General features: G+C 49.5%; 1 protein-coding gene across 1 annotated transcript; it reads left to right on the forward strand.

Annotated features, from left to right (window-relative positions):
• The first annotated feature begins 422 nt into the window (after nucleotides 1–422).
• On the forward strand, nucleotides 423–5,884 carry Hlx (H2.0 like homeobox). The gene is made up of 4 exons (XM_038349480.1): nucleotides 423–1,402; nucleotides 2,081–2,260; nucleotides 2,956–3,140; nucleotides 5,039–5,884. Exons 1-4 carry the CDS (start codon nucleotides 817–819, stop codon nucleotides 5,519–5,521), a joined length of 1,434 nt encoding a protein of 477 aa, XP_038205408.1. The 5' UTR covers nucleotides 423–816; the 3' UTR covers nucleotides 5,522–5,884.
• The last annotated feature ends 16,565 nt before the right edge of the window (nucleotides 5,885–22,449 follow it).

The raw sequence follows: 22,449 nt of genomic DNA on the forward strand, positions 1-22,449 counted from the left end.
CCGAGTATGGGAGCACAGCGCTCCCCTCCTTCTCGGCAGCTCCAGAAAAACTCCTGAGACCAACTCCATTCTCCCGGTGGCAGGTCCCCGAGCCGCAGGGGGATAAAGGACAGCCAGAGGCCGGAGGAGCCGACTCTCCGCCCCTAAGCGGCACCGAGGGACTCACAGTACTGGGTTCAGCCCACGCGGCCGCAGAAAACACTTTGGTGTGGCCAGGGCGTGGCTAAGGGCGGGGCACGCCCCTTCTTTCCCAATTCCCCTCCACTCCTGAGTCCCATTGGTCACAAAGACGTCCAATGAGCGCACGGATCAAGGTCCTACCCCGGGTCTGACTCGAAAGCTCCTGCCAAAACTTTGGGAGTTTTTAGAGAGGAGTTTTTTTCGTTTTTTTTTTCCTTCTTTTTTCCTTCTTATTTTTTTTTAAATTAACGGATCATTATTGTTGTTTTAAATTTAGTTCTTAGAGCTTAGCTGTTTAGGTTTTTCTTTCGGTGTCGGGCCCCAGTCTCCCCGGCTTCTCCGGAGTAGCAGAGCGAGGCCGCACCCGCCTCGCCGCTCCAGTACCCGGCGATCGCCTCCATCCCACGGGGAGCGCGCTCGCCGGCCGCCTTTCAAGCCAGGCCAGGGGCCCAGGCGGTGACGGGAGGCGACCGGGCCCTCGCCTCCTCTCTCGGTGGCGCTAGGGCTCCCCGCTGGCCCTGGGCTTCAGTGCGGGCGGAGAACCGAAAGCAGACCGGGCTTGCCTGGGACACCGCCTCTCCCCGGGCACCCACCCACTTACCCACTCACCCAGGACCCCGCCAGGATCCTGCCAGGATGTTCGCGGCCGGCCTGGCTCCCTTCTACGCTTCCAACTTTAGTCTCTGGTCAGCCGCTTACTGTTCCTCGGCCGGCGGCCCGGGAGGCTGCTCCTTCCCCTTGGACCCGTCGGCTGTCAAGAAGCCCTCTTTCTGCATCGCGGACATCCTGCACGCCGGCGTCGGGGAGCCGGGGCCCGCTGCAGAGGGACTTGTGGGGGCTTCGGCCGCCCTCACCGCGCACTTGGGTTCCGTGCACCCGCACGCCTCCTTCCAAGCTGCCACCAGATCCCCGCTACGTCCCACCCCGGTGGTGGCGCCCTCAGAAGTGCCGACTGGCTTTCCTCAGCGGCTGTCCCCGCTCTCGGCTGCCTACCATCAGCATCTCCCGCAGCAACAACCGACGCAGCAGCAACAGTCACAGCCACAGCCTCCGCCTCCACCCCGGGCGGGCTCCCTGCAGCCACCGGCTTCAGGGACGCGGGTGGTCCCCCACCATAGCGGCTCCGCCCCTGCCCCCTCCAGCAAAGACCTCAAATTTGGAATCGACCGAATTTTGTCTGCAGAATTTGATCCAAAAGTCAAGGAAGGCAACACGTTGAGAGGTACGTCCTGGCTGACAGGCTTCAGGTCTCATAACCACTCATGAGGGCCCTGATCCCGTGCGGGTTTGGGGTGCTTTTTACATTTAAGGACAAATCAGTAGAATGAGGGAGAAAAAAACGAACTGTTAGAAAACTATGTGACATTTAAAACTCAACTACTCTGTGTAAAAAGTGACTCCCGGATGCTTACACAGCACACAACGGGTATCAGCACCGATTCCTGTAAACTTTTGCAAAAGTGGGTGGGTATAATCTATTTTTTGAATGACGTGTCTACAGAAAGACATAGGCCTTTCTCACGGGGAAATCTCAGCGTGGGGACATTTTGCTTTAATTTGATTTCCAGTAAAATTCTTCCTAAGAATTGTGGGGAAGTAAAACTGCTGGTCTAAGCTCCTGAGGGAAGAAGGCAGGGTGAGGGGCCTACTGCCTTAGGACCATTTTATGAAAAGCTTTTTTTCTTGCTGTGGGGTGGACTGGACGTGGTTGACACACACAGGGGCAGCTTAGGCCCCACCCTTGGGGTTGTCGGGGAAAGTGTTTTCTGTGGGTACAGGGTCTTTCTTGACTTCCCTCGCCTAAAACTGGAGCAAAGGAGAAGGGAAGGGTGGAAGAACTCTGCCCGGAGGATGTGAGTTTGTCCTCGACATAACCAAACTCTTCTTTCCCCCTCCCCAGATCTCACGTCGCTGCTAACTGGTGGGCGGCCTGCAGGGGTGCACCTCGCTGGCCTGCAGCCTTCAGCCGGACAGTTCTTCGCATCTCTAGATCCTATTAACGAGGCGTCTGCTATCCTCAGCCCCTTAAGCTCCAACCCGAGAAATTCTGTTCAGCATCAATTCCAAGACACGTTTCCAGGTAGAAAACTTCCCGAGTTCAATCCGTGAGCCTCTGAGCCTGGTGGCTAGCGACCGACCCTTAGAAATCTTGGTCTGATGCCGCCAAAGGTCAGCGGCAGCGGCAAAACCCCATAGTTGGGCTAGAAGCCTCCTTAGTCCTAGGAGAGACCGAGAAACTGTCCTAGTGGGACAGTTGGAGAAGAGAGGAGAACCAAGATAGCATGTGTATCGGCGTGGGTCCCTGGCCCTATTCTTTTCGCCCAGAGAGGGTGATTTGAAGACACACACACACACACACACACACACACACACACACACACACACGGGGGGGGGGGCGAGTTTTACTTGACTGGTTACATCTTCTCTGAAAGACAAATGCATGGAGTATAGGGCTGTCACTAGCTGGTCATTCAGACCCCAGGTACAGTTCCAACTATTTTAACATGTCTGGTGACTGTGCATTTAGTTTATGAATTTCTCTTTAACGAATCCTCGGAGTCTCCGGCTCTTCCTGGCATTAGGCCTAAAGCGGTTCTGCGAAAAATCTGTTTTTTAAAAAAGTCCTTAGGCCATTCCCGCACAAGCAAAAGGAGCTGGGAGGCAATTGTGAACTCAAAACACCTTTAAACACCCATGAGAACCAGAGGCGCGCAGGCTGCAGCCCTAACACTAACTAGGCCCTGAACCTCTCTCTCTCTTCCTGCTGGTTGGCAGGTCCTTATGCTGTGCTCACCAAGGACACCATGCCGCAGACGTACAAGCGGAAGCGCTCCTGGTCCCGCGCGGTCTTTTCCAATCTGCAAAGGAAAGGCCTGGAAAAGAGGTTTGAGATTCAGAAGTACGTGACGAAGCCAGACCGAAAGCAGCTGGCAGCGATGCTGGGACTCACCGATGCTCAGGTAAGCCACTGGCAGGGTATCCTCCCACAGGCAGTAAATAGTAAACAAGGTGGGACCCGCAGGCCTCCTCCTCCTCGTCTACTCACCTTTAGCAATCAAAACACAAGGTCTTGAACTTCACGAGACTTTGTGGTGTTGCAACTCATAGCCAGAGGAGAGGCGGGTAGGGGTGGAGGTGGAGGAGGCCGACGGAGAGAATAGCCCATTCCTGAAGATGTATGTCAACAAGCATCGAGTGTTTATTTTGGCCAAGAGGCCAAAGAACCGCGGAGAAAGCAAAAAGGAGATGGTAATTATGCACTAGACTGGAGTGCGCCTCGCTGTCGGAGGCAGTTTGTTTCAGAAGAGAAAAACCCAAAGTCAATAGATTATTGTTGGTCCCTGCCTTCCTTCACTGGATTGTGAAATCCCACTTGTGAGGAACTGAAAATATAATTTCAAACGGAATGACTTCAGAGTTGCTTTAAGACAGAGTTTGGGCTTGGAGCAGCCACAGTCCCAGTTTCTAACTAACAGCCCAGTCTCTGAAGATAGTATCTGTTGGCAATGGGGCTGAGTGAGAGAAAGAAGAAAGATTTTCTTAGAGTGTCCAAGAACATTTTTTTCAGTAGGTCCTGCCGACTTGATTTAAAAAAAGAAAGGAAGGAAGGAAGGAAGGAGAAAGGAAGGAAGAAAGAAAAAGAAAGAAAGAGACAATAGGAATCTTTTGTCCTGGAACTTTTTTCTTTCTCAGTTTCAGGAATTAGAGTTTCTTTTTGCTTTCTTGACTACACTCTTCTTGTTCTGCACTCTTGTTGCTTCAATGTGTACTCCCACAGAGCAGAAGCCAAAGCAAGCTCTCTCTCTGTCTCTCTGTCTCTGTCTCTGTCTCTGTCTCTGTCTCTCTCTCTCCCTCCTTCCCTCCCTCCCTTCCTGGTTCAGACTTCTGTCCTTGTGTCTTTCTGTTCTCCATTACACAACACGCTTCCTCAGCACACACAGACGGATTGGAAAGCCCAGCCGCTTTCTACCAGCTGTGCATGTTATTTTTAAAGGGGAAGCTGGAACTTGTGTGAATGCATTGGGTCCCCCAGAGGATCATGGATTTATATAGATTCTCCATCCATCTCTTCCCCATTCCTATATGCTGCATATTTAATTCCAGTATTTTCTGAGCCCCAGGAGAATACAGTTGTCTCGCACAAAAACCGGGTCTGTATCAACTCTTAGGTAAAAATGTGCTCAGAAGATTCTCCTTTACTTAAAGCCCAGCAGGTGCCCATTCTAGTGGGATTAATTCTTTGAGTCCCTTGCCCTTTTGTTCACTTCCTCCTTAAAACTGCCAAGGGCTGTGATCTGAGTACTCAGGAGGCAGAGGAAGGAGGATCTCAAGTTCAAAGCCAGCCTGGTTCAAAAGAAACCCTGTCTCAAAAATCCTAAGGGACTGGGGTGGTACAGTTAGTTTTTGTGGTGAATTACTTTGCGTAGCGAATGCCTGGGGATGAGAGGGACCTCAGAAGTTCTTGATATTGGCTCTCACCAAAATGCGTACACAATAGGGATATGTGTGTGTGTGTGTGTGTGTGTGTACAATTATATATATGCAATTTGGGGGTCTGGACTCCTTAATTTTAGTCCTGAGTTTGGTGAGATTACAAAGCAATTTGTAAGAAATCCGTCCTTCACTTACACCCAGGTCATTTCAGTCTTGAGATACGAGGGCCTTATTTAAGGAATAGTCCCCTAGTGGCTTGGGCGGGTTTCACCCCTTAGATAGCTCCTGGATATTTATGTTTAGTTAAGGTGTCTGGGTTCTGGAGGCGTAACAAGCGTCCGCCGCGCTATCTTGCCTTAGGGGGCTAACTCCAGGTGTATTGAGTTTGTTATTTATCTCGCGTCTCTTTTGTTGTTGCACCTAGGTGAAGGTGTGGTTCCAGAACCGGAGGATGAAGTGGCGGCACTCTAAGGAGGCTCAGGCGCAGAAGGACAAGGACAAGGAAGTCAGCGAAAAGCCTTCTGGGGGAGCCCCCGCCGAGGGCGAACTGGAAGAGAGAAGCCCCAGTCGTTCCGAGGGCGAGGCCGAGAGCGAGAGCAGTGACTCGGAGTCCCTGGACATGGCCCCCAGCGACACGGAACGGACTGAGGGGACTGAGCGGTCCCTGCACCAAACTACGGTCATCAAGGCCTCCGCCGCGGGCGCCCTTCTCACAACCAGCAGCAGTGCGAGCGGTGGCAGCTTCAGCTACAGCAGCGTCAGCAACCTGGGTAGCAACAACACCGGCGCGGGGAGTGCCAACAGCCTTGGCGGCAGCAGCTCGGAGCTGCTCCCCGCGCACCAGCCCTCAGTCACCAGCAATCCCCAGAGTCCGGAGCCTGCCCAAGCCCCGCTTGCAGGCTTATAGACAGAACCGAGGGTGCTTACGGCATGGCATGGCCTGCAACTTCCCCATCACTGGCTGGAGTTTGTGTCTACTTTAGTTGGTGGCAAGGGTCGCCGAGTCGGGAGACGCCAAGGGCAGCTTCTTGGGGGTTCACACCCTTTCTTTTGCTGCCTAGGCTGCCTGAGGCCTACAGCTCCCAAAAAGAGAGGAAAGTTTTGAGGTTCCCCTGCCAAAGAATGCAACTGTTCCCCCTACCCAAGCAGCTCACACTGTGAAGTGTTTGATGGAACTGTTCCTCTGAGCACCAGGGGTCTTGGCATAAGGACGTGCTTCACTTAGAAGGCCTTTAACTTGTAAATAAAATGTTTACTACAGTTTGTAAAAGGCCGTTTGGCTTGCTGGCTTGCTGGGGTATGGAGGTTGTTAAGTACCAAAGATGGGGGGACCAGTACTTTATCTCTGAGACACGGCAGCTGGCAACATCTGCAGGAGGGAAAAGCAGCCCCAGAGTCAAAGATGGAGACCCCCACAGAGACCCCCGCGGGGTGGTAGAGGTTTCACTCAGCATCGCAGTCCTTGACAACCCCCACCTACGACTGCCTGGGTGTGAGGCCCGCTAAGAAACAGAATGTAGAATCTTAGGCCTGTTCTGCAGATGGCTTTCCTAAGTAGAGTCGGGATGCCGTGAGCGCACATGCCTGCCTGAGTTCCCCGTGGCTGCGGAGAGCTCGGAGATAGAGTGGAATCCGCTCTGCTGTGGAGCTGGAATCCAACCAGGCCCATCCGTGCTCACCAGGCCTTTGCTAGGCTTCCAGTCTGGAGGCTGGGGGCTGTACCAGTGCAACTGCACAGTGGGGAGGTAGGGAAACCCGGGCGACAGTCTGGTAAGAAAAGGGCAGAAGGGCCACAGGAGGTAGGGACTGGAGACCAGGTCTTCCAAGTGCCAAGGCTCTGCTTTTAAAGAGGCTCATGTAATTGGGCAGTAATGAGGTGACTTTGAATGTTAGACAGAGGAGAAGCCAGCTGTGGATCTCCTGGCCCACGTTTGCTCAGTGGATCTAGGCAATATACTTAGCACTCCTCCCCCGAACCCAGATAAAATCTTTCTTTGCCATTCTTCCCCTGGAGGCACCCAATACAGGCCTTGGCGAATTAGGCGTTTGTGTCCCTTACAGTAGGGCACGTTAACACAGCCTGGAGGAGGATGAATACTGGAAGGGCCTTTCTTTTAAACCGTGAAGCCTTTTTCTACAACCTGTGTCCTTCCCACCGCCTTCGCGGGAAACAGTGTGAGGACGTTAAGATAGTAACCGTCTTTGGGAGGAAACTGAAACAGCAGCAACAAGGACAACAACAAAAACAGGTGTCCCAGACAATTGTTGGCATAGAGTAGTGCCAGGGCACAAGTCCTCTTAGAAATGCAGCATCTAATTTGGGAATTCCTCCTGCCCAAGGAAGGGAGGAAAAGTGCAGCAGCCACGGATGCTGGGAGGCAACTCTTCTCCTGAAGGAATGGCAAGGGTTGCCGCTGCTGCTGCTCAGCCGGAGAGTTGCTTATCTTCTTCTTCTCCGCTCTGATTCGTCATTCCCTGGAGCTGGTTCCTGGGTTCTTGCTCTGGACCTGTGTGACCCAGGACAGGACTGGAATGAAGAAGAGAGATACTTTTTTTTTTTTTTTTTGAAAAGATCGTAGAGAAAGTAGTTGGGAGGAGAGCAAGAATAAATCAAGATAGAACATCTTCACTAGGGACCCGATTTAAAGGTGAATGCGAGCTAGCTATTATCCTTAGCTACTCACAAGAGTTGGGGGGGGGGGCACAGGCAGCCTCTATGACAGCCCGAGCATCAGGTGGGGGTGTTTCAGTGTCTCTAAGTCTCCCATTGGACTTTGCTTCTCAGACTTTAGTATTCTCCCGTACCTCAAGCTTGCCTAGATTCCTCTACTCTGACTTAAAATATATTTAAAACCTGGAATTCAAACATTGAAAAGACACGGAATTAGGTAGGACACACTTAATCCCAGTTCTGATATTAAAGAGAGTAGAACCGGGGTCTACCCAACTAAGCAAGGAGGAGCCGGGCCTGTCTGGGGAAAGACTGGGAGGGGCCGGTGCTTTATGCAAACTTTCCGATGCCTCTGGTTCACTGTGCCCCCTCCCCTGCTCTCTTCTAACCCCGACGGCAGCAGTTTTTCTTCTTGACTTTTAGACTTAGTAATGGAAGGAAAGGAACCATTGCAGGGGTACAGTAATGGTCTGCCTTTTCAGGTAGACTCTCGGCCCTTTTTCTGCCAGGTTGGGCAAGGCCAGGGACCCGCGGGACCTGAGGACGAAATTACCCAGGCGCCGGCCACCTGGAGGAGGTAGTGTGGCAGTCGATGTGACCCACCCGGAATGGGTACTCTGAAAGTCGGGTGGTGCCCTCGCATGACCTGATGCACTTTTTTCTTTGCCACCCTCTCCCCCTAATTTCTGACCTTTTATCTCGTGAAACTCTCCCTCCACCAGCATCCAGAATGTCACAAGCCCTGTGAAGTTTCCTTTACATGGAAAAAAGGGCAGCTGCAGAAAGAAGCCCCCCATTCCTATCCCACCCCCACCCCTGGCAGACCGCTGGACATAAGGCTGCCTTTCGGGCAGGCGCAGCGCGTGTGTTGGAGGCTGATTTGCTGGGCTACTGGGATCTTTCTGGAAGCGTTTGATCCCAGTCTGGGCAGGTTAGGGCTGAGATTTCTGAGGCTCAGAGAAGGCTAAGCGTGGAAGATTAGTGGACGCCTGACCTCTGGACTGGTTGGAGTCTGGTGGAAGTGGGCGTGCGAGGGTCCAAAGCCCGGGAAAGCCAAAAGCAGCCGCCGAGGTAGCCGAGACCCGCGTCCCTCTTCTATGGCTTGCGGTGCGGGACTCAGCTTTCCTCCAAGCAGTAGTTACTCTTTGAGAAGAGGCAGGCTTTTCCTTACCGCTTGCAGGAGTCCCCTCAATGAGGAGTCGACTCAACTACCATACCAAGGCCTTCAAAAAACATAAGCAGAAGTGAATTTCACTAGGCAGAAGCAGTAGGGTCTGACACACAACCTCCACCCTTGCGCGCGCGCACGCGCACACGCACAAGCACACGCACACGCACACGCGCGCGCGCGCACACACACACACACACCAGGGACAGAAACAGACACCCACAGAAACACTACTGTCTTTAACTCTCTCTCTCTCTCTCTCTCTCTCTCTCTCTCTCTCTCTCTCTCTCTCTCTCTCTCTCTCTCTCTCTCATTAGCTCCAATCTCTGTATGGCAAAAGAAGGCAAGACTCCTCACACCATCCTTTCTGCCTCTGTGGGTGGGACGCTTGTCTCCGTAGCATTTGTCTGGCGCCACATTCCCACATTCCACAGACCAAAACCACTGAAAACCAGATCCACCTTCTGCATTTGCTGTCCTCTGCAGAAAGCAGGGAGGAACCTGGATTAGAAGAGTGTGCCACCCCGCTTTGCAGTCCCACTGGGGCCAAACACGTCAGGTTATGGGCGACGTCAAGGCCAAGTATTTATGGAAGATTCTAGTAGACTCAGCCAAGGAAATCACTCCCTGTCTTCTCCCACTCCTCACCCCTCCAAGGATTGGAGGAAGCCATAGCTCCAGCCCTCACAAATCTCTGATCCCCTTCAAACTTCAGATGGAACCAAAAGAAAACCCTGGAACTCTGCATTTTTTTTTTTCTCTGTTGTCCCTCTCCAGGCCCTGGCAAGGATGGTGGCTGGGCCAGACTGCACCAACAGAAAAGGCAAGATAATATCCCAGGCAGGCTTTCTTTTTCTAGACACCAGAGATCCAAGAACCCTGAAACTGGGCCCAGGTTCCTCTGCACAGGCTCGCAGTTGTCTATTGAGACTGGAAAGTCCTCAGAGGGGAGGTAGGAATCTCACCATCTCCTCTTTCCAAGCTATGGCTTTTTTTTTTTTTTTCTTAAAGCAGACTGCTGGGTTAGGCTTGGGGCAAACAACAAAAGAGGCCAGAAGCTTACATGGATGTTGGTTGGATGTGCCATCTTTCCATCGAAGTTCCTTTCTAGCCCCTCCCCCTTTCTTTAAGGAACAGGTAAGTGACACTGTGAATTCGGTCTTTTCCCTACCATATAGTGGCACTGCCTTGAAGCTTTGCCTTCTCTCTTTTTCCGCCTCTGGGAGTTAGGGTAGCAACACATCCCACACCCAAAGGTCTTTGTGGAGAACAGGAGCTGGGTTCTAAGAAACTTACCTGAAGGTGCTATGTTAGGGAGGGGAGATAAAAACCTGAATTTAACAGCTCTTGAACACCATGGCATTTTCAAATATCATCTAAGGTCCCCAAGGCAGATGGAGGCTCCGCTATATGGCATGTTCTCATCCCGTAGAGAGTTTCCCCTGCTTCCCCCCCCCCCCCCCAGTGGGATGCTCTTGCTAATCCTCCCACCTGGGTCCTCACAGAGCTGCAGGGCCTCCTGCTCTCTCAGTCACCTTACAGCAAGCTCAGGACTGTTGGACCTTGGAGCTCTTTGCTCCTCACCCTCCATCATCTCAGAAAGCGCGGTAGACATTTCTATACCACAATTACTCCTGATGCCCTCATTCTAGAGATGCGGCAGGTGACAGGAAGAAAAAGAAAGACATTCGTTCAGGATCACCTGGTGAATGAATGAAGGGACCATTGTGAACCGTGGGATCCATGCCTTGCAAGAATATGAGTGCTTCCTCTTGATAGGCTTGTCCTGTAGGCTCTGATCAGGACCAAAGCTCATTGCTTTTTCACAGAGGAGAATAAAAGTCTCAGAACCATAGGCTAGGGTCTCTGCCTCCCCTTCCCCTGTGTTAAGCAGGGATGGAGATGGTGGAGTCTGTGTCCCTGAGAGGTTGTTACTCCAGAGGTGGTGCGGAGGGGGGAGGGTGTCCTCTGGTTGCCACCCTGCTCCCCAGCTTACAACGTCTCTGGCTGTGCAGCAACAGGGCTCTGAGGGTCCCTGCACTATCTGTGGTGGTTTTCAGCGTTGTTCTTCTCTGTTATTCTGGACCAGAAGCAGAACTGCAAAGGCACTTGAATGTACTGAGGTACCAAAGCTCCTTCCCTTTCCCTTTCTCCCTCCCTCCCTAATCTAATCTCAGACTTAACTTTGGCGATGACAGATAACAGGCTAAAACCCTCTGTGGAAGAAACCTCACCTGTCTTGGACCTCAGGGTTGTTCTACTGATTTCTTCACCACCTAGTGGCTGGTACGGCAAGTGGTTAGCTCAAGTAGCTGGAGCCAGTGCTCTCGATCCTAGGCCAGCAAAGGAAGATCCGAATTAGCCCCAGATGCATTCATTCAACTCATTCACTGGCAGGTTCAACAGTTAGCTGCACTGACCTTGAGAAATTCATCTAACCCTTTAGCTTCGCTTTCCCCCAACTCTGTACAATACAAGTAAATGAACCTAAATCGTAAACTGCCATGAAGGTCAGTTGCATTAAACAAAATAAAACAAAACACAAACCTTTCCAAGAGGGAAGTAGCCAGTGTACAGCTAGACAAGATATGTTCTTTTACTTTTTTGTAACAGTGTTTGTTGAGATCTCTGTTAGTGTTCACACAATAGGAGGAAAAAAAGGAAGCACAGTAATCCTCACTCGCTAAGAAACTAAATCATCTGGAGTTAATAAAGCTTATGAATACGAGGCTACTTTGTCCCGTGTTCCCTGGAAATCTTTAAAGGCTCTGAGAGAAGATGTCACGGTCACCTGTCCCCACAGACAGTTTCAGATGGAGGAACTGCACCGGGTGCTGCACATACAACAGGCATTTGGCACAACCCTTGTAGGTGTGATTGGGTGCTTGAAGGAGAAGATGCTAGAGTTTTCTGACACAGGATAGTGTGGAGTCCCTGGAGGGAAAATTATGTGCCTGCTGTTGAAATATGTCAGGACAAATGGCGCTTCGGGAATTTTAAGATCTCAACTAATAGTGAGGATGGGGTCAACACAGAAAGCAAGAAATTAATTATATATCTTTCAGGGGTGAAAACACCTATGATAATGATGGTGATGATTTGTGGTGCTGGGATTTAAACCTTGTACCTAATGCTTGTTAGGCATATGCTCTACCCTGGATACCGTCATGGAGTCTCTGCTAAGTGGTTGAAGAGTCTAGCACTTAACACAGTACTTGGTGGCCTCAAAGTATTTACTGGAGAAATTAATATAATTATTGTGGCTTTTGTGTTTATTATGGATGAGTTGCACACACAAGAGGAAGCCAAGCGGCTTAGCATGGAGCTATCGTTGAAACCCCAGAAGGGAGTTGGAGCAGTACAACCCAAGGGCTTTGGGGATGCTGAGATCATCGCGGTGCATCCATGGGAGAGTACACAGGCAGGGCTCAGGGTACTCTGGAGGCATCCTTGGCCTCACCTTGTGGGTGGACACGGACTGTGGTGGTATTAAATGATGCCTCCTACGCCAATCTTCCTCTTGGCTACCAAAATAAGAGCCAGGATGGAAGCGTAAAAGCCTTGGTTCTTCCTCCGGACTCAGAGGGAGAACTCTGTCTTCGAACAGGGAAGCACAGCGTAGAGCCTGACTTGACAGCTGAGACTGCCCGCTCCGGAGCCTTTTGGTCACTCTCAAGACCGCAAGGACAGCAGTCATGGGGTAGGGGATGGGGAGGAGGAGCAGAAGTTCAAGGTCGGGCCAGGGCTAAACGCTGGCGATTCTGTCACACTTGCTTCCCCACCCCCTTTCTGGTCTAGAAGTTTTGGCCTCTCTTTGATTTGACAGGGCTGTTTATTTTTGTTTCTCCAAATCTGCGAGAGGTGCTAGGCTCCCAGCCCGCACAGTTCTCAGCATGTGATGGCGGCTGGAGAAACCGAGCGAGCGCGAACTAACTGGGAACTGGGCTCTTCATCTAGCATTGCCCATGTGCATCGGTCTGCTTTTCAGGCCATTTCCTAAACTACAGCACCGAAAGCCGGCAGCCTCAAGCAGTCTCCGGGCCCGGGGCGCAGATCACTCTCAGAAGACTTCATTACTGCACAAGGTTTTTGCCTGGTATGTCACTAGTTGAAGTCTAGGGAATAGTCCTAGACCATCCACAGTCCTGGATCCTCAACCCCGGAGCAAGGCTTGTAGTCCTTAGCAAGCCCCAGTCCGAGGCTCCTCCCCGAAGTGAAGAAGTTAGTCCTTGTGCACCCAACCTTGGACTTGCTCAACACTCTAAATCCTGTCCCCTCTTGCTCCTCTACAGTTTGTAGGGTAGTCTGCTCTCTTTGAGGCAGTAAAGGTGGTGCTTGACAATTCGATCCTCCCCGCCCCAAGAAGGTCCTCCAGCTTCTCCGATAACTCTCCTAGGTCTAGATTCTCCTTTAAGGCTGGAGTGGGGGTGGCGGATCCCTTAACAAACAATAAAAGCAGCAGGTTGACTAAAGACTCATTTCGTGCTATTTTGAAATCAAATGTAGCACAATTCAGATGACTTTCCTTTCTTCCCTCTGCTTTGTTTTCAGTGATGCTCATGTCCCCAGCTCTTCCCCCCCATCTTCCTGGACTTATTCCTTATCTGTTCACAACATTCTGGTCTTCCTTCCCTTCTGAAATGGTCCAAAGTCCCTACTGAGATTTTAGGAGGCGCCCTCACTTCCTTCTCCTGTCTTCTGGAATGACCATAGAGAAGGCTTGTGAGTGATGGAACATCCAGGCATCGGGGTACTCCCAGAGTGATGGAACATCCAAGTATCTGAATACTCCCGGAGTGATGGAGCATCCAAGCATAGGGGTACTCCATGAGTGATGGAGCATCCAAGTATCTGAATACTCCCAGAGTGATGCAGGGTAGCCTGCAGCCAACAGGCAGCGAAAGGCAGCAGTTTCAGAAAGCTTATTTCAAAACTAATGGGTGTGCACAATTCTTAAGGAAGGAAGACCCCCCCTCCCCAGCATTCCAGTCTCCCCAGAGGCGTTGCTCCAAAGCCTATGGCCAAGCCTATACACTCGAGCAACCTACATCCTCAGCATTATCTTTAAATGTACCAGCCACTCAAGCTGTGGTGTGTGCTCCTACTACAACAGACCAAGCCCTTTTGGGTTGAGAGCAATTGGTGTCTGGGAATGGACAGATGTGTGAATGTTTGAGGTCTCAGCCCAAGCTTTTACCAGTTAGTAACTGGAAGTTTCTTACCCATTTTTCCTGTCTTTTCCCAGTAAAAGAAAAGTCACAAGGAAAACAATCTCACCTTTCCCCTACCCATTCTCTCCCATTAACCTCCTTGCTCCATTTCCATCCTCCAAGTTGACTCTGCAACCTGAAGGCAGATGGATAAGAGATTCGAACCAGATACCAAACAGGAGCATAAGCCACACACAGCTATGGTGTCAACTGGAGGGCACGGAGTCTGTAAACTGTTTAATTAAGCTATTATCCCTAATACACCATTGTACTGACTGTTTGAAATCACGAGTGGGGTATATGTGTAAAAAATAGGGGAAAGAGGCAAGCTCACAATTCTAGCAATCTCTGGTGACAATACAGGGAAATTTGGAAATGGAGGCTAGCCTGGGCTACATTGTAAGAGTGTCGTCCCTGCTTCCAGTGTCAACAACAAGACAAAGAAAACTCCCCCAGTTTCTTGTTTCTTGTCCCAATTCCAGAACCAAGAAACTTGAAGATTCTTCCCTCAGAGGAGAGAAAGAAAAGACCCAAGTGAAGCTTTGTTTTCTCTTTTTGAATTATTTTGGCCCTTATTTCAAACACTCACCTTATAAGTGCAGAATCAATGCAACTAACTAGAAGAAAACTTTTCTTTTTGATGGCGCGCATGCGTGCGTGCGTGCGTGCGTGCGTGCGTGTGTGTGTGTGTGTGTGTGTGTGTGTGTGTGTGTGTGTAACCCAGAGCCACTTAGGCTTGCTCTCCATCACTAAGCAACATTCCCTGAGAAACCCTTAACAAACGATGAGCTGTGGCAGCTCCCGACAAAGCGACCTCTTGATGTGTCCAATACAACGGAGTGAGGAAAGAGCCTACAGCAAGGAAATCTTTTAGCAAGGGGTTGTTTACTATGTGAGTGTGTGGATTTACAGCGTAGGAACACACACACACACACACACACCACACACACACACACACACACAGACACACACTGTATGTAAAAACAACAGACCTTCCAGGCTTTTTTGCCCTCTCTTTCCACCCTCATCTGGTCTTCACCCCCCTCCTTCCCATCTCCTCTTCAAATCTTCCTTCCTGGGTAGGTAGTCGTCTGGGAGCTTCCTGCAGTGATACCCAGAGTCCTAACGCTGTTGCTACGGTGTTCTTGCAACGGAGAGAAAGTTGCACGGCCCTGCGAAGGGTTGCTGCCAGGACCCGAAGCATTCGGCCGGCTGCGGGTTGCAGTTCATAGTGCCGGAGGAGGGGGCTGGAACTGAGAGACCGACCAGCGCCAGGCCGGGTGGGGCGGGGAAATTTATGGTGTGTGTACACTTTCTGGCTCCAGAGCCCTGAGCACCAGAAAGCCAAGGCCCTGGGAGATCCATGCCCTAAGCTGGGGCGGCGGGCGCCACCGCCACCTACGGTGTCCAACTAGAGCTCTCTATTCTGTCGCATTGCAATCACTCTCTTCGAGGGAGCAGCTGAAAATTACATTCCAGGCGTAGCCCTGCTGCTGCTGCTGCTGCTGCAGGACAAGCCCTAGGGAGCCGGAAGAGTGGTTCTCCCCGGGAGAGGGGCTAGTCTGTGCTGCAGTCCCGCAGCTCCGCGTGTCAGGGTGGAACTCTAGGCCCAGAGACTGGTCGCGTGGCCCAAAGTGAAGACTGGTTACCAGCCCTGGAGTGCAAGGCCTTCCCTGTTTTCCTGTGAGGATCATGTTAAGACCTCGACTTAAGAGGCTATCTTGGTGGACCGCACAGACGTGATACCCATTTGTGGCTCCAGTAAAGGACTCCCCCCAAAGTCAGGGAGGGTGCGAAAAATCCGTGGGCCCTCGGTGACAGAGGCTGGAGAATCAGATTCAGGACAGACGCCCATTTAAGACCAGAGAGGTCCCGTTCGGTCAGGTTGGCACTGAAAAGCCAGCCCTGTGTGGTTCCCGCTTGCTGGTGCCAATCCACACCCGAGCACAGGAGCTGCGTTAAGTTGGTCTGCAAGTTCCCCGTAGCCTTCTTTATCCATACTGCCACGAAGGTGGTAGGTGGTGTGACGGGAGTGAAGCCCCGCACCGTCCGGTTGAATTTACAGTACCAGCCACGACTTTAATTGTACTCGGTAAATTGTTGAGTGCCTATGTGTTGGGCACTGTTCTAAACCCATTTGCTCACCCGCTTTGTTAAATCAAATTTCTCAATTATGTTATTACTTCCATTATCGTCGTTTTTACGGATAGGTAAGTAAGGCTAAGGCAGTTAAAAAAAACTTGCCGAAAGACGCGACGTAAGTGGGAAGAGATCACCTCTCTCTCTCTCTCTCTCTCTCTCTCTCTCTCTCTCTCTCTCTCTCTCTCTCTCTCTCTCTCTCTCTCTCTCTCTCTCTCTCTCCCTCCCTCCCTCCCTCCCTCCCTCCCTCCCTCCCGCCCAGGTTACCACAGTAATAACGGAACAACTACTTCTGCCAAGTCTTACTAAGATTCCTGCCGGCGACAAAGCTGAATTAAAGGAGCGCTAGGGTCGCTTAAACCACTCAAGTTACTCAGTTAAGGGGGCATCGAGCTCCTTGGCCCTGGCGCTGGGAGATCGGAGCTTAGCAGGTCAGCCAACGCAGGTGGTCCCGCAGATAAAGCAGAGCTGTTTAGCAATTACCCCCGGGACGTGCTAATTGAGTCTGCCTGACACCAGCTTTTCTCTCTCCTCTGGCTTTGATTTACTGTTGGGGTCAGGTCTTTGCGCCCAATTGCACTGCAGGAACCCGGCTTGTTTGAAGCGAGCGCTCAGGATGCCCGTGGCCACACAGCCCCCCAAACCATACCCGAGTTTTCTATCTTTTCTCGGATGTCATTTAATTTTTTTTCCATATAGCCAGGGTGGCCTCGGATTTGCTATGCATCCAAGGACTGGCAAAGGACTTTTGATCTTCCGGTCTCCACCCTAGCGCTGGGATTTCAGGCAAATCAGGTTTTATGTAGGGCTGGAGGTGGAACCCTGGGCTTTGCTCGCGAACACCATCTATGCTTAATTTCTTAATACCTTTATTTTGCTTGAGGAGGTTGAGAGTCGCCTTCCTGTTTGGCTGCTCCTGGGAATTTTTCCTAGGATAATGGGGTGCAACTAGGAGAGTTGACGATTTATTTGGGGGCAAGTGCTGGGGGAGTAGGGTGAGGCATGACAAGGAACGGTGGGAAAAGGGGGGAAGAGAAATTAGGGAGGAGGAAATCATAACAATAGGTGGGATTTTGAAGCGTTTCTTACAGAGTGGGCGGAGTTGACGCAACTCTTTGACTGGGCCATAAATTAATAGATTTATCCCTCAATCAGGGAGAAGCCATTAAGGTTTTCTTGGCTTCGTCTGTGGGAAAATAATTGCTTTGATTAAGTTGCCCCAGAAGACCCCGTGAAACCCTCACTCCATGGCTTTGAGAGGCCTCCCCTTTCCTGCCTGCAGGAAAGAGGAGCAAAGACGACTCTAGGGAGAAGAGCCCAGCAGTTTGGATTTCTTTCTATTTCTCAGTTTGATCTCCTCCCTCGGGGAGTCGGGGACTCAGTGGCCTGAGTCTCCGTGGCCAGCCCATCACTGCTTTCCCCGCCGAAAGCAGACTGTAAGGACCCAGAGTGAGCCCTTGGTCTCCGTGTCCCAGCATGCCAAGCAGCTGACGCTGGCGAACCAGGGCAGTGTGGCAAAAGTAGAAAAAGTGGAAGAAGGCATCTCCTACAGGTAGCATGACGGACTCCTCCAGAGCTTGCGGGAGAAAAGCTCTGTCAGGCTCCCAAGACTCACAGTGTGGTCCCGGCCCCTGGCCCCTGAAGTATCCTTTCAGAAGATCCCTGAGGTCAAAACTATTTTCACAATAAAAGGTTATTGCCTTTTTCACAAGTCTCCCAGGGGCCACATTTGTAGCAATGACATCATAATATGTGCATTTAAAATGTTTTACAAATGTTTCAGTTTTTTATTATACATCAGTAAAATGCTTTCCAAAAATGTTTCCATGTTGCCCTGTGCCTGTTGTAGGACTGTTCACATTCACTTTAACACGAAGTGAAAAATAGATTTTGTTGACTGTGGCTGCCATATTTGAATTACTCCACAGCCGGCTGCTGTTAGAGGGTGGGGGTGGGTGGAGAGACACACATAGACTTTGCTATCACAGAGTTCTACTGTTCACAGCTAATGTATGAAAGTAGATACAATCACCAGACAAACACACTAGTTACAATCTTATACTGGGAGGCAGAGGCAGTAGGGTGAAGACTTTGAGATCTGGGCTAGATCTAAGACTAATCTGGGCTACCTGAGACTCTGTTTCAAACAAGCATATCATGATAACAATGACAGAAACAAGCACCTGGTAGCAGCCACTGAAACTTTTGAGATCAGGGAAGTCTGAGACCCCCCCACTTGAAAGCCTCCTTCCTGGGATGGAAAGGCTGTGTGGATGGTTCTACACTTTTCATCTCTGTAATCCTGGACTGTTTCGTTATTTTGCATTCTAAGCTTCAGTCCAATTTTGTTTTTGTTTTGCTTCTAAATTTTTTAAAATTGAAAATAAATCTTCTTTTTTATACAGTATATTCTGATCACAATTTCTCCTCCCCCCCTCTTCTCCCAGGTCCTCCCCCCCACCCCACCCCCCACTAATCCCACTCCACCCACCCACCCACCTCTATCACTTTTTAGAAAACAAAAACTCCAAACAAACCAGAATAAAAAAAAAACAAAGAAAACAAACAATGTAGAAAAAAATATGAGAAACACACACACATGCAGAGACAAATGTCCACACAGAAAACCCATACAAACATAACATCTGAACCATATATATAAACAAAAAACTAGTAAGGTTAAAAAAATTCTCCAAAAATACCATTTTTTGTTTGTTTGTTTTATTTGCTTTTTTTTTTTTTTTTTTTTGGAGTGGGGTTGGCCATCTATTGCTGGGCATGGGGCCCTACCCTTGAGTGTGGTTTGTGTACCCAATGATATGCCATTGGAGAAAGCCAATTTCTCCTTTTCCAGAGTTTGTCAGTTGGGGATAACCAAGCTTTAGTAAATATGAAAAAAAAAAAAAGGGGCTGGAGAAAGATCTTAGTGGTTAAGAGCACTTACTTCTTACTTCTCTTCTCAAGGACCCAAGTTTAGTGCCCAGAACCCATGTCAGACAATTTACAGCTCCAGGCTACCCAATGCTCTCTTCTACCCAGGGCATTGCACTCACACCTACACATAATTTCATCACAGAATTATAAAACCTCTAAAGAATGCGAAAGTAGGAATGGTATTAACAATAATACTACCTTCTTTAGGGTTGTTGTGAGGGACACACTACATAATAAGGACAACAGTAACCAGCCCTTTGTTAAACAGTAACCAGTTCTTTGAAACCCTTCCTCTATTCACATTGGCTGTCACTACACACATAAAGAATGACAATAAGGTGTGAGCCTGTAGTTCATTGTTGTTAAGGGAGTTGTGTTATAGCATAATAATATTCAGAACATTTTGTTTCTTTTCTTTTTTGTTTTTCGAGACAGGATTTCTCAGAAGCTATGGAACCGGTCCAGGAATTCACTCTGTAGACCAGGCTGGCCTCAAACTCACAGAGATCTGCGTGCCTCTGCCTCTTATGTTTTGGGATTAAAGGCCCTCACCACCACCGCCCAGCTCAGAACATTTTTATTTGACAAAGCTGGAACTCTCTACCATTAAAAACCTCCCCACAAGCCAGGTGTGGTGGTGCCATGGTGTGGTGTGGCGGTGCACAGAGGCAGGCAGATATCTGTGAGTTTGAGGCCAGCTTGGTCTACAAAGTGAGTTCCAGGACAGCCAGCTCTGTTACAGAGAAAAGTTCTGTCTCAAAAACAAAACAAACAAACAAACAAAAAACCAAAACCAGTCAACCAATCAAACAAAACTACCCATGTCTGAGGCTCATGAGGCCCCACTTCTCACAGAGGGACTGTGAGTGGTTGATGGGCGCTGGGGGAGGGGAAGTAATTTTCTTGAGTAGGTAGCCACTGAGAAGTTGCTGGTAAATAGTTCCCCATTCATATCCACATCAGCAGTCAGCAGCCACATTTAAACTCAATGGGGGAGGAGGGCATCCAAATGGAGTCTTGCTGAGAAGAAGGGAGGGAGAGAGAGGGGGGAGGAGAGAAAAGGAGGAAGAGGGTAATGGAGGTGAAAATGCTTCTAATTCAGAATACAGGTGAATAAAATTGTCAAAGAATGAAAAAGCAAAATGAAAACCTCCCCACAAATAATATTTTTATATCAATGGGAATCAAACCCCAGGCTTTGGATCAGAAAGCTTTTCTTAATAACTAACCATCCTGCCTGGTGGTGGTGGTGCATGCCTTTAATCCCAGCACTTGGGAGGCAGAGACAGGTGTATCTCTGTGAGTCTGAGGCCAGTTTGTTCTTCAAGAGTTAGTTTCAGAACAGGCACCAAAGCTATTCAGAGAAACTCTGCCTTGAAAAAAAAAAAAAAACGAAAACCAAAACCAATCAACCAACCAACCAACCAACCAACCAAAAACCAAAACAACAACAAAAAACCTAACTATCCTGGTGGAGAATCAAAGTCAGCACCCACATGGCAGCTCACAACCGGCTATAACTCCAGTTTCAGGGGATCCGACAACTACACAACAATGTACATTGAATAAAATTTAAAAAATTAAAAAAGAATCAAAGTCAGTCTCTCAAAGTAGGTGGAGTAGTTGGGAAAGGACAGCCAGATGCTGATGATATAATCAGCTCTCACCCCTTCCCTGAAGTGTTGGGCAGACCCTTGGGAGGCTCCTCAATGGCCCCTAGTCCTGGGTCTAGGGAGGAGATGATGGTTGATGAGATGGGTCACAATTAAATAAAAATATTAGAAAAATACAGTGGCTGTAGTGCCTTTAGGTGCAACTTAAGAGGGTGCAGCCAGCAAAGGAAAGTTATTAGGTCACATGACTGGAGACTCATGGTGGTGAAGGGTCTTACCCCATGCTTCGCTCTGCATCTTTCTACACTCAGTCTAGTCTCCATACTGCTACCAAGCCTCCATTCCTGTGTGTGCTACACCAGCTAAAATACAAACCAGCTGTTAATGAAGTTCCCAGTAAGAGGTTTGATTATCCTGATGAAGGCCTTGCTTTAGTGTTAGCTGATTTTGCTTCTTCACCCCTGTCCACAGAGATTCCTCAAAGGACACGGAGGGAACTTGGAAAGAGGAAAAGGGGATGGAAATAGAAGATGAAATTCAGGAACCTTCTACTGTACATTTCTTCAATTAGGGCACAAGTGTGTTATTCTATTTTCCCTGACGAATACCCTTGCCAATTTACCAGAAAGCTGTATGCTGAATGAACAGCGATAACCACCCTGGATGGGCGTGTGGTTGAAGACATCCTTCCAGTCTTGAGATGGGCCTTAATTTTATGTCATAGACTCTCTTCCTCTTACAAGCAATATTCATCTTGGGTATTTGTTAGAATCCAGGTCTTATTACTCTCCTACTAGATTCTGATTTTATAGATCTTGGAGGAGGTGGGGACTGGGTATCTGGATGGCTTGCAAGTATCTGAGTCAGCAGCCATAATTCAATTCAATGGGGGGGGCATCAAAATGGGGGTTTTGTTGAGAAGAATGACTTGAGAGAGACAGAGAGGGTAGAGAGTGGAGGGAGAGGGAGGGAGGGACTGGTTTAGGAGATAGTAAAGTAGCAGTGGGAGGGACTAGTTTACTGGGAGGGACTAGTTTAGGAGATAGTAAAGTAGCTGTGGAAGGGACTAGTTTAGTGGGAGGGACTAGTTTAGAAGATGATAAAGTAGCTGTGCGAGGGACTAGTTTAGTAGGAGGGACTAGTTTAGGAAATAGTAAAGTAGCTGTGGTGGTGAACGAGAAAAGTCCCCACAGGCTCAGGTATTTGAACATGTGGTTCCCAGTAGGTGGTGCTGTTTGGGGAGGTTATGGAATTTTTAGGTGGTGCAGTCTGGCTGGAGGAAATACGTCACTGAAGATGCCACTCCACTGTCAGCTCTCTCCACTGTGTGTTTGCAGTTAAAGATCTGATTCCTCTCAGCTTTCTGTTTCCTGGTCATGGGTACCATGTGTTGCCACGGCAACAGAGAACTAACACTAACACACTAACTTCTCTGCTGTGGCTTCTGGAGAGATTGAGGATCCTAACTGCTGGGTGAAGCCCTGCACATGTCCATGGGTAAGGCATGGATTTGGGGTCCTAATATCAATTCTGATTTTTCATTCTCTTTCTTTCTCCTTCCCACCCTTATTCTTTCCTTCCTTCCTTGCTCCCACCTCTCTTTTGTTTAATCATGCATCTTTGTGTTCTCCTGTAAGAGTCACTGAGGCCAGAAGAGGGCTTCCAGTCACCTGGAACTGTGGCTACAGGTGGTTGTGAGCTGTCTGATGTGGGCGTTGAGAACTGAACTCAGGTCCTCTGTAGGAGCAGTGCTTGCTTTTTAACCCCAGAGCTATCTCTCCAGTCCCAGCTCTCTCCTGCCCTTCCTCTCCGCTCTCTTTCTTTCTGTTTCTGTGGTACAGGGTCTCCTATAGCTCAGGCTGGCTTGGAACTCACTTTGTAGCCAAGGCTGATCTTGAATTCTACATCCCAAAGGCTGGGCTTGAAGGCATGCACCACCATGCTCAGTTTCTCATTTTCTTCTCCTCATTGGGCACATTTTATTGTACCATATAAGCATTAGGTCACAAATTCTGTCTGCAAACAAAGTAGAATGTAATAGATACAATTCTAGCAGGAAGCGAGAGATGTATTCTGTGGGTCATTTTGAAGAAACTTCGA

The sequence above is a fragment of the Arvicola amphibius genome, chromosome 12 (assembly GCF_903992535.2).
Source record: "Arvicola amphibius chromosome 12, mArvAmp1.2, whole genome shotgun sequence".
Taxonomy (NCBI): domain Eukaryota; kingdom Metazoa; phylum Chordata; class Mammalia; order Rodentia; family Cricetidae; genus Arvicola; species Arvicola amphibius.

What these genes read in the sequence shown, in the direction of transcription:
- Hlx (XM_038349480.1), top strand. Translation starts at nt 817, where the DNA reads ATGTTCGCGGCCGGCCTGGCTCCCTTCTACGCTTCCAACTTTAGTCTC. An exon ending in GGAAGGCAACACGTTGAGAG is followed by an intron (nt 1,403 to 2,080) that starts GTACGTCCTGGC and finishes CCCCCTCCCCAG; the next exon opens with ATCTCACGTCGCTGCTAACT. An exon ending in ATTCCAAGACACGTTTCCAG is followed by an intron (nt 2,261 to 2,955) that starts GTAGAAAACTTC and finishes GCTGGTTGGCAG; the next exon opens with GTCCTTATGCTGTGCTCACC.